Below are 12,292 nucleotides of genomic sequence, written 5' to 3' on the forward strand. Positions count from 1 at the left end.
CTGTTTGTAGCTATATTTAAAAAAATCCCACTGTCTTTGAAGAGCAGCACCAGAGTGTAAAGTTTAAAATGAACTATCTCACATAAAACACTGCCTGCAGCACAGAAAGTCACAGTCCTTTCTTTCCAACAGCAGAGATGTTCCCACTAATCCAAACTTCTGTCAAGAATATTTATAAAATCCACTGACATCATTTGATTTTGTGTGTTTTTCCTCTGAGGTGTGCGTCTGAAACATGTGGAGACCGAGGTTTCCATCATGAGGAAGTTGATGCACCATAAGAACGTCCTGCAGCTCCTGGACTGGAACACATCAGAAGGTAGGACATTTTTACGGTTTCTTCACAACCTTTGGTGTCATGAAAACAGTTTCAATAAATCCGCATTTTATCTGCTAACACAGTGGTGGAAAAAAAGTGAGTTCCGGTTTGGCTGCATTTTAGTTAAAAGAACTTTCTATCACTGACAGAGTGAAGAGCCCTGAACAGCAGCAAAAGTTTGAATCAGAAGGAACAGTTTTGGTCACACACTGTCAACAAAGAACTCATAAAAAGAAATTTCAGGGTTTTAAGGTGCTGCTTCAAAGTTTCATTTTTTTAAGAACATCTCATCTTTAGCAACTATAATAAATAAAATATGTTCTGTATCATAGTTTTGTAGAAGTTGAAGGAACTTGTTAAAAAATCAGATAAGAACATCTTACAACTAGGGATGGGTATCGTTTAACAGAACTACTACTCTTATTGATACTGCTTATCCATCCGGTATTTTAACGATACTATTGTCGATACTTTTTGAGGACAAAAAATAAATAAATAACAAATTAAGAACTTAAAGTGTTTTATTTCCTCATTATGTTTTTTTACTTTATACATGATAATGTTACAATACAAAGCTGGAATGCACGTGGATGTGCTAGACCAGGGGTCAGAAACCTGAACCTCTCAAAGAGCCATTTGGATCAGTTTCCCACTGAGATGAAAGCACAGGGAGCCGCAACACTAGATGTGTTAGAAAAAACTGTCTTTGCTGACATGTAGTGATAGTTAATTTGGCAATACTTGTATTGATTCAAAATACTGTCAGGATATTTTGTTAATCATTTAATTTAATAACTTGTATTCTGTATAAGTGTGATGTTTCCTTTGATCTTTTGTCCATTTTCCACAATCTTTAATAGACTTTTCTGTCTGTCAAACACCCAGAGTTAAGATGAATGAGATGATGGAAACTCATTCTTTAAATACAGTAAACCCAATAAATTATGTTAATTTCATGGAAGATATTTATTTATTTATTTGGAAGTAGCTGTTAGTTTGTCTGGAATCATAAGCGTTGAGTCTAAGCCCCGCCCCCGCCTCTCTACCCGTTCGTTGTATCCCCGTGTGCAACCCCCCCCCCCCCCCCCCAACGTTTACTACACAGACAGCGCAACATACATTCATCGTAGCAGCAAGGTGACAGGATAGTGGGGGCGCCCTGACCCAAATTTAATTCATCTTACGCTGAAATGGGTGGTTTGGTGTAGGGGGATAAAAACAATTTTGTTGTTTTTTTTTGGGGGGGGGCGCTCATGTGTCCCCTACGAGATCACCACTGACTGTCTTTTTTAAAGAACTTTCCATCCCATAACAGTCTCTGGTCGGCGTTCACAGCTGCAGACTCACCCCCTCCACATGTTCACGCTGGTCTCTTCCTCCTGACTGCTCTGACTGTGTTTAAGGTCCAACAATAGTTATTTTACTAAACCACAGAGAGCCGCAGCACAGGGAGGAAAGAGACGCATTTTGGGCCATTTAGCTCTTCCCGCCATCGTATATCTTTGGTAGCGTTCCTGTGTGCGCGCGCCGCGTGCTGTCTGAACAACAGCCCCCGTGCACACAAATAGTCAGACAGACCTCTCCTCTTCTGCGAGAAAAAAGAAATTAATATCATCATTAATTAACGGAAAATCTACTGACTTGTAGAGTTAAATATAGCAGATAAAGTTTATATCTTGTGGGACAGAAAAAAAGACTTCTCCAGTACTGATAGCAGAACCGTTAACGATACTAGGGTCTTGAAGAATGTTACCCCGGGGCTCGGTACCCATCCCTAGTTACAACCATGAGCACAGAGAATCCCCTTGACTCAAAAGCAACCTGTACCAGCTGTTCTGTGAAAATCTTTGGAGATCTTTCTGTCAGAGCTTGTTTGCCATTTTCTCTGCAGAGCCATTCATGCTGATCATGGAATACGTGAGCTTTGGGACTCTGAGAACTTTCCTCCAGACCAACAGAGTCCACCTGAGTGGAGACCCTGAGCTGCAGAGTCTGCTCACTATCGCCTCCTATCACATCGCTCTGGCCATGCAGCACCTGCGCTCCAAAATGGTACATTTTTATGCTTTTTGACTTAATTAAACCATTTTAGCCACATTGTACAAAAAACAACAATAACAGAAAAAACTTTGCATTGTCATTTCTTCAAATAAACAACCTCAATTCTCCAGATGAAAAGATGACTTTATCCATCCTCCGGGTGAAATTAGGTCATTATAACTGTCTAGTATGTCAGAAAATAACCACAACAACAGTATAAGATAGAGATAGAAGAGGAATTTGCCAAAGGACACAGATGCTGTACAAAAATGACAAATGGGTTAGATTGGGGGCTAAACCACCAAATAGTTCTCAAGCGCAACTGTGTCTGCCTGGTTTCAGGGAGGAAACAAAGTTTGGCTACATGGTGAAGCAGTGGTTAGCACTTTCGGGAGCTCTAGTTTGGTTTAAATCCCGACTGGGACCCTTCTGTGTGGAGTTTGCATGTTCTCCCTGTGTATGTGGGGGTTGTCTCCAGGGACTCCAGCTTCCTCCCACGGTCCAAAGACATGCCCCACAGGTTGCCTGATGGCCCTAAAGTGCCCCATAGGTATGCATGTGTGTGGGTTGTGTGTGAGAGTTAGTGCAGCAGGCTGTCGACCTGTCCGGGGTGCATCCCATCTTTGCCCAACACTAGCTGTGACAGGCTCCAGCAGCCTGGTGACCCCGAAATGAATTCAGCAGGTTAACAAGATTGATGGATGGATGGATGGATGGATGCCTGTGTCTGCCGCAGACTACTTTCCCAGAAGATGGGTCAAATACGGAGATCAAATGTCCCACATACGTGTGACGTTGGACAGCTAATGAGACATTTTCCACAGCCAAATAACTGCACAGTGGGGAAAAAAAGTATTTAGTCAGCCACCAATCGTGCAAGTTCTCCCACTTAAAGCCAGTACATGTACAGGAGCGTCTATGTCCTATGGTCAGATGAAACCAAAATGGAACTTTTTGCAGAAGAAGAAGAAGAAGAACTCCACTCATCATGTTTGGAGGAGAAAGAATGCTGAGCTGCATCCAAAGAACACCATATCTACTGTAGAGCATGGGGGTGGAAACATCATGCTTTGGGGCTGTTTTTCAGCAAAGGGATCAGGACGACTGATGCGTGTAAATGAATGAGGTCATGCATCGTCAGATTTTGAGTGAAAACCTCCTTCCATCAGCGAGGACACTGAAGATAAAACGTGGCTGGGTCTTTCAGCATGACAACAATCCCAAACACACTGCCCAGGTAACAAAGGAGCGGCTTCGTAAGAAGCATTTCAAGGTCCTGGAGCAGACTAGCCAGTCTCCAGTTCTCAACCCCATAGTAAATCTTTGGAGGGAGTTGAAAGTCTGTTCCTCAGCAACAGCACCAAAACATCACTGCTCTAGAGGAGATCTGCATGGAAGAATGGGCCAAAATACCAGCAACAGCTTGTGAAAACTTTGTGAAGACTTACAGAAACCAACAAAGGGTTTATAACTAAATATTGAGATGAACTTTTGAAGGTGACCAAATAGTTATAATTTACAAATATATCCTTTAATAATATATCCTCTCTCATCTTTTTAGATAGGAGAACTTGCACAATTGGTGGCTGACTTAATACTTCTTTGCCCCACTGTATATTGTCAACACTTAATATTTACACACATATCACTTAGTAAAACATTGAATCCATATTGTAGTGTCAGACTAGAGTGTTGGGATGGTGCTTGAGAGACAGTTTCCTCGATTGCTCCTTTGGACACCAGGGTTGAATGAGTCAGAAACCGATGCTGCTCTTTGTCTAGTGTAATGTGGAGATGGTGGTGGGGGCGTGGGGGTATTCAGCATCTTGTCCTCCAACAGGATGACAAGTCTGGAACCCCCAATTGACTCTTTGATCATTTGAGTCCGTCTGTTGTCTTTTGTTCTGGATGTCCTACATGTTGCTGATGACCTGATTCAGGAATAATTTCACCAAAAAGAAGAATAGTCTAGAAAGGAAACAGGGAGATCTGGAGGTGAACATCCCTGCCATCTAAAATGAGCATGTCTTCATTTTAGATTGATTCTTATCTGACTTGAATATGTTTTGAAAAACAATTTTTTTGTGTCACTGTCTGAAAAATATGGAAGCGATTAAAAATAAAAGTCAAAACCAGAAATGCTTTTTAATTTTCAAAATGAAGCTGCATTTTTTGACTCAAAATTAAAATGAAAAAAGCAATCCAGCAAAATACTTTTTCATTTTCTTCTTCAACACTGATTATTCTGTCACTGTCATGGTTTGAGTTTGTTGTGTCTTGTTCTGTCTTGTTTGGTTCTGTTTCCGTGGCTCCCTTCCTCCTGGGCTGGTCCATTAGCTTGTGTCATGGTGTTCACGTCTTCATGTCTTAGCTTCCTCGTTCCTTGTCCCTCGCCAAGCCACAGTGAGTTTTTGTTTTGTCTTAGTGTTCCTGCTCTGCAGCGCCTTTTGTTCTGTTATTAAACCCTTTAGTCCTGAACCCGTGGGCCTCTGCTTCTGGGTCCTACCGCTCGCGAGCCACCCTGCACATGACAGTCACTTAATTAAAATGATAATGAAAATGGTATTTGACAGTTCATTTTCAAAAAGTTCTCTGGTAAATGTGTAGCAAAATTCATTTAGAAATGTCTAATTTGACAATTAAATGGATTAACAGAAAGGTATTTAATTTTGAAAATGTAACTGCATCAAATGACTCAAAATTAAAATGAAAAAGCAATACTTTAAAATGCTTTTTCATTTCTACTTAAAAACTGCTCATTCTGTGTCATAATTAAAATGAAAATGCAAAGAGGGGATTGCATTTGCATTTTCACATCCACCCTGCCAACATTGTCACATTATTCAATTTGACTTAGTATTTCCAGAGGGGAGGCGGGGCGATGACGTCAGTGCTTCTCTGTGTGTCGGCTGCTAACAGACTCATGCTAGGAGCAGTGTAGCTTTGTGTTAGCGGCAGAGGAGAGGGCTTTGTGATGGTTGTGAACTTCTGATGACACACAGTTTCTCAGGACTACATAGCAGCATTTCCGCCTTCTGTGGACGCACCGCGATTCGTCGAAACTCCCAGTCGGAACGGTAGCCGCCTTCGCATAGCGGAGTGCGAAGCCCTGCGATCCGAGGCTCCCGATCGCTGAAGGAGGAAGTGCTGCTACGATCTGAGAAACCATCATATAAATTAGTTCGGTAAAGTTAGAAAGATATTCACAGATTCGGACTTCCGGCCTCAATAACTCTTCAGATAAACGTTCAATCGTGACAGCAAGTATCTCAAACCTTTTGTATTAACCCAGAGAGTAAACTACAAATGCACTTCAAAAGAAAAAAGATCGTTTTTTCACCTTTTGATCAAAATTGTTCTCTTCGAGGTGTAAATGCAGACACGCAGCGAGCCGGCAGCCAAGGGACCGTCAACAAAGTGCAATCTCTGTGAAACACCATTCTGTAAAAATCAATACTCTTGTGAAAAGTGAATACATCTCTACATTTATATGAACTGGTAGTGAATATCTGTCAGCATATTGATGCTAAAATAAATATTTTGTGTGAAAGTCCATCTTTATCATATTTTGTAGCACATATTTTTTACATTTTAATAGAGATATGAATCATAATTAAAGTGATTAATAGCTCTGTAAATTCTGACGCTACAGTCATCAAACTTTCCTTACTGACTAATCATGACCTTATTGTCCGACTACAACAAAGATTTGGTCAAAATAAACATTTTTTTATTTTTTGGGAATTCTTTATATTGAAATGTGGATCATATTCGGTCAAAGATCCTCAATAGCTCTGAAAATACTAAAGCTACAGTCACCAAACTGTCTGTACTGACTAATCATGACCTTATTGACCGACTACAACAAAGATTTGTTCAAAGAACCGCTTTGTTTATTTTTTGGGTATTTTCATATAGAAATATAGATCATATTTGGTCAAAGATCCTCAATAGCTCTGAAAATACTAAAGCTACAGTCACCAAACTTTCCTTACTGACTAATCATGACCTTATTGACCGACTACAACCAAGATTTGATCAGAAATTCACTTTGTTTATTTTTTGGGAATTCTTTATATTGGAATATAATTGTACAATTTAGTTCACTGAAAATGTTTTGTTCCAATCTGTTTGTTTGAATACTAGTATAACTAAGGACAGTTTTTATTTAATTATTGGGTCTACATTGCATTATATTTTTTCCTAATAAATTATTTCTAAAAGCTACTGAAAGTTATTTTCTTTCACCATTTTCTTTAGTGGTTTGGTATAAATAAATGGGAAAGAGTTGTTTACTGTTATTAAACTATAAGCAGAACTAATTAAATGTCATGGGCCAATGATGATCAATATGCGAATAAGTGAGATACCATAAAAAATAAAGAAAGAAACAGGTTGTTGTAGTAAGATGGTATAGTAAAAATGAGGACTATTGAGGACTGCATTAATTGTATTTTATGAGCAAATGAGTGTAATTAAAAAATTATTTTTCATTCTTTTTTTTTTTTTTTTTTTTTTTTTTTTCTTTTTTTTTAACTTGTCCTGTCCAACAGCTAGGCAGACAGATGAGAGCTGAGGGCCTCTTGGGTTGGACATATTTTACTTTAACAAGAGGGGTTATTAATCTTCAGACAAACCAAAGGTATGTCTGAATAAACCCCTTTTGTAATTGAGGCCAAACTTTATTAATTTCAAACATGTCTGAAAATCTTTGGTGTTGGACCGGACGGAAAAGGAAAGAGGGGAAGAAGAAAGAGGGACGTTAGAGAGAGGGGGGGTAGGGGGTGATAATAGGAGGGGAAGGGGGATAAGACCATGAAGCAGCATAAAGCAACAAGTTTACTGGTTGTTACTCATTATGGTAAGGTTCAAATGTAAAAAAAAAACAAACAAAAAAAAAAAAGGGCGGAGCCTGTCCACACACACACTCAAATGTTATAAACACACCTGTTAGTTGCAAAAATGTCCACCTGTCGACATGTACACAAAACAGATAGTGTTCACACGCATACTTATGCCTTAAAACCAACTAGTGTGAAATATTTCAGTCATTCAGTCTGTTGAGCTGACACCTGTGCTCAGGTGAGTGTTTATGTTCTTCTAAAATGGATGGTGGAACGTGAAAAGAAGGAGGGAGAGTGCCCAGCCATCCCCACCCCAAGACCCCCACCGCACCAGCAGCGGCAGCCGGATTCCCCCCAACACCACACGGGAACCGGCAGGGAACAACCGCCGCCCGGGCGACCAAGCCCGCCACCCAGGCCAGGGCCAGCAGGGCCGCCGCAAGGCCCCCAGAGCCAGAGAGCAGGGAGGCACGGAGGGAAAGAGGGCGCCGCCCCAGCCCAACCAGGAGAGCAGCCCCCCCGCCGCGCCGGGAGAACCCAACGCAGGGCCCCACCGGAGAAGGACGCCCACAGCCCCAGACGAGCACCCCACCACCACCCAGGAGTTCCGGGCATCCCCCCGCCCCAACCCCAGGTACGGGCCAGGACCCCCCAAGGGAGACCCACTCCGCACTCCAGGCAGCCATCCGCCCGGCCAACGGTTGGTCCAGGGAGGAGCGAGGCAGGGGCCCGCCGCCCCCGCCCAGGAGGGGGGAACCCCGGGGAAAAAAGAGGGCCCACAAGGGGTGTTGTAAATATGGCCCGACCAGGCTCGGCCACAGTTGGAAATTTGGCGGGGCCCAGCACTCAGGAGCAAGGACCAGAACCCACCCCCCAGGGACTCGAACACCCCCGGCTCAGATGTAATGTGAACCCCCCCACCGCGCGGAGAGAGCACCGCCGGGCCCAGGAAGCCAGCACCCCGGGGACACAGCCGCCGTTGCAAAGGGGCCCGTACCCCCCACCAGGGAAGAGGCAGGGGACAGATGGTCCTAGGTCCCACCTTCCTTGCAAAATGTGTGTGCGTGTATGTGTGTTTGAGAGAGTGTGTGTGTGCATGTGTGTGTGTTTATGTTGGGATGTATATATTGAGGGGGGAGGGGTGTGTGTACTAAGGGGGGTGCGGTTAAAATTGGCGGGTAGGGCACTAAGGGGACGTCTCCTGATTACTCACAGTGACGTCCCCTCACCCTCCCCACCAAGGGGCCCTAAATGTCTAAGGTGCGGTTAAAATTGGCGGGTAGGGTGCTAGGAGGACATCCGCTGCTTGCTGGCAGTGATGTCCAAGCACCCCCCCTACCAAGGGCCCTACATGTCTAAGGTGCAAATAAAACCGAAAGAGGGGGGGCCCACTCCATACGGCAACCACAGGAGGGGGGTCACTGCCTAGTAAACCCCCCCCCCCCAAGGCTCATCGCAGGCTAAGCCCCCCACCCCCTCACCCTATTATGAGGTTATATGAGGAAGGGGGTAAGTTGGGGACAGATGATAGACTGTCCCCCGGTGGTCAAACAGCCCCCCCCCGCCCCCCCCCCCCCCAGCAAGGGGGCCAGGCCCACCCAGCCCCGGGGCCCCACCCCCGGAGGCGCAGACACCCCAGGCCCAGCACCACCACCCCCACACAGAGAGAGGGGAGCCAGAAAGCGCCGGCCCCCCCCGGAGCAAGCCCAGGCCCCCACCCCTAAACGCCGGCCCTAGAAGAGCTCTGGTCAGGCCTCGACGGGACCGAGGCAGCCAACCGGCCGGGGAAACCGCCGATGGCCTCAGCGGAGACCCCGACCCGTCAACCCCCCCTGCCCCGTACCAATAGTGCCCCCCCCCCCTCCCCCAGAATGCCCCCCCACAGGACAGGGCCGACAAGACCCCCACCCCACCCCACCCCCAGACCCCGCAGCCGAAGCGGATGACACCCAGAGCGACCGGGGGCCCCAAGAGGGTTGTCCCGTCCCGCCCCAGAGCCAGGGAAGGGCCGATCCCAGCCCCAGGTGTAGACGGGAAGCCCATCCAGCGCCGCTGGGCCCCCCCCCCCCGAGCAGCGCTCCCCGCCAACCCCCCCCAGCACAGGCAAAGGGACCACCCCCCCAAGCCAAGCCAGACCACCACCCCACCCCCCCCACCACGCACCCCCACACCCAAGCCCAGAGGACCACGCAGCGCCCCAGGCCGCCCCACCCAGGCGCCGGACCCGACCCCCCGACCAACGGAGCCCCCACCACCCCCGGCCAGGCACCGGAGGCCCCGACCCCCACCCCGGCCCACGGCAGAAGGGCAAGGAGCAGCGACGACCATGCCCCCCCCACCCCCTAAGTCACGGAGTTAGCTATGGGAGACCAGAGAGACCGAATTCTTTCAAAGTTACTTGAACTTTGGGCTGACATTTTTTCCAAGCTGATATGATCAAGCAGCAGATTTCTGTGTTGACTTATATTTATATTTTTTTTGCTTTTCCAATTTATTAAAATAGTTTTTTTAGCAATGCAAAGAGTTATGAAAATGATAGAGCCTAATCCTCCTTCTACATCGATGGCACTCATGTCACCAAGCACACAAAGTGACGGTGAAGCTGTGATTGAAACCTTAAGCCAGACTGATAGATCGGCACATACCTGCTGCCAGAGAGCCTGGACAGGCGTGCAGAACCACAGTGCATGCATGTAATTGTCGGGTAGATTACTGTCACAGTGCTGACAAATGTCTGAGTTACTGAGACCCATCTTGAACATCCTCTGTCCAGTGTAGTAAATTCTGTGAAGAGTTTTGAAATGGATTAGCTGCAGATTTGGATTTTTTGTCATTTTAAAGGTGTTTAGACAAAGTTCTGACCAAAAACTTTCATCTGTGCTGATGCTCAAATCCGCATCCCATTTTGTTGTCGGAAGTGAAATATTGTTATCTAAATTACATAAAAGTTTGTATATTTTGGAGAGAGTTTTATTCATTGAGAAATTGATCAGAGTGGTAACTACATCTGGTAGCTTTAAATCGTTGTCTCTGTATTTAAACTTTTTAGTAATAATTGATTTAAGTTGCTGATATTCCAAGAAGTTATATATTCCATGTTTGTCTTGAAGTTCCTGGGGAGTTATGAATCTTCTATCAATAATTATGTGCTCTAGTTGTTTTATGCCCCCTGCTTGCCAAGCTGGGAAGTGGATAATTTTTTTGTTTATGAGGATGTCTGGGTTGTTCCAGATGGGTGTCATTTTGCACGGTTGAATTGATGATTTTGATATTTTGAGAAATTCCCACCAGGCTGTTAAAGTGGCATTTATATTAATACTTTTGAAACAATCCTGTTTTTTAACTATTTGACTAATAAATGGAAGATCTGACAGGTTGATCTTTCCACATAACGCCTGTTCCAAGTCTAACCATGAGTTGGTTTCTGGATTATTTTTTAACCATTTTAAGATGTATTGTAATCTATTTGCAAGAAAGTAATTGTGGAAGTTAGGTAATTCTAATCCTCCACAGCTTTTTGCAGATTTTAAAGTTTTTAGACTAATTCTTGCAGGTTTATTGTTCCATAGAAAGCTTGATATGGATGAGTCTAATGTTTTGAACCATTTTAATGGCGGTTGTGTGGGAATCATTGAGAAGAGATAATTAACTTTGGGTAAGATTTTCATTTTAACCGTGGCTACCTTGCCCATAAGGGACAAAGGCAGGTTGGTCCAGCGTGTTAGGTCGTCCTGTATGTTTTTCAGTAATGGGGTGTAGTTTAGCAGCACCAGTTCTGATATTTTGGGGGAAAAATAAATACCTAGATATTTTATATTGCCTGATTTAACTGGTATTGTGAGTCCTTGCTCCGCATTACTGTTCAGTGGTAATAAAACAGATTTATTCCAATTAATGGAATAGTCTGATATAGAAGAGAATTCATTAATGATTGTTGCCGTTTCATTTACAGAATGTATATTACTTAAAAACAGTAATATGTCATCTGCATAGAGACTAATTTTATGATGGCTGTGTTTGGTTTTAATTATTTTTCATTCTTAAAAAAGAACAAAGTGAATTTCTGACCAAATCTCTGTGGTAGTCAAGCGGTTCTTTGAACAAATCTTTGTTGTAGTCGGTCAATAAGGTCATGATTACTCACGACAGACAGTTTGGTGGCAGTACCTTCAGTATTTTCAGAGCTATTAAACAATTTATACCAATTATGATCCATATTTCAATATATAATAGTCTCAAAAAATAAAAAAAACATTTTTTTTGACCAAATCTTTGTTGTAGTCGGTCAATAACGTCATGATTAGTCAGTACAGACAGTTTGGTGGCTGTAGCTTTAGTATTTTCAGAGCTATTAAACAATTTATACCAATTATGATCCATGTTTCAATATATAATATTCTCAAAAAATAAAAAAACATTTTTTTGACCAAATCTTTGTTGTAGTCGGTCAATAACTTCATGATTAGTCAGTACAGACGGTTTGGTGACTGTAGCTTTAGTATTTTCAGAGCTTTTGAGGATTTTTGACCGAATATGATCCATATTTCAAAATAAAAAATTCCCAAAAAATAAAAAAAGTGAATTTTTGACCAAATCTTTGTTGTAGTCGGTCATTAAGGTCATGATTAGTCAGTACAGGCAGTTTGGTGACTGTAGCTTTAGTATTTTCAGAGCTATTAAACAATTTATACCAATTATGATCCATATTCCAATATATAGAATTCCCAAAAAATAAAAAAAGTTTATTTTTGACCAAATCTTTGTTGTAGTCGGTCAATAACGTCATGATTAGTCAGTACAGACAGTTTGGTGGCAGTACCTTCAGTATTTTCAGAGCTATTTAGGATTTTTGACCGAATATGATCTATATTTCTATATGACTAATAGAAAAACATAAACAAAGTTCATTTCTGACCAAGTCTTTGTTGTAGTCGGACAATAAGGTCATGATTAGTCAGAACAGAAAGTTTGGTGACTGAAGCTTCAGTATCTTTAGAGCTATTGAAGATTTTTGACCGAACATGATCCATATTTCTATATGACTAATAGAAAAACATAAACAAAGCGGTTTTCTGACCAAATCTTTGTT

General features: G+C 43.2%; 1 protein-coding gene across 2 annotated transcripts in view; it reads left to right on the forward strand.

Moving 5' to 3' along the window:
• The window catches only part of LOC101174210 (tyrosine kinase receptor Cad96Ca), a 33,449-nt gene that overhangs the window by 7,324 nt on the left and 13,833 nt on the right, over window positions 1-12,292 (forward strand). For both annotated transcript variants that reach the window (XM_023961831.1, XM_023961832.1), the window contains exons 5-6: window positions 221-319; window positions 2,211-2,371. In XM_023961831.1, the coding sequence (XP_023817599.1) occupies window positions 221-319; window positions 2,211-2,371 (260 nt within the window). The remainder of the gene's footprint in view (window positions 1-220; window positions 320-2,210; window positions 2,372-12,292) is intronic.

This window comes from Oryzias latipes, chromosome 13 (genome assembly GCF_002234675.1).
Source record: "Oryzias latipes chromosome 13, ASM223467v1".
Classification (NCBI taxonomy): Eukaryota; Metazoa; Chordata; class Actinopteri; order Beloniformes; family Adrianichthyidae; genus Oryzias; species Oryzias latipes.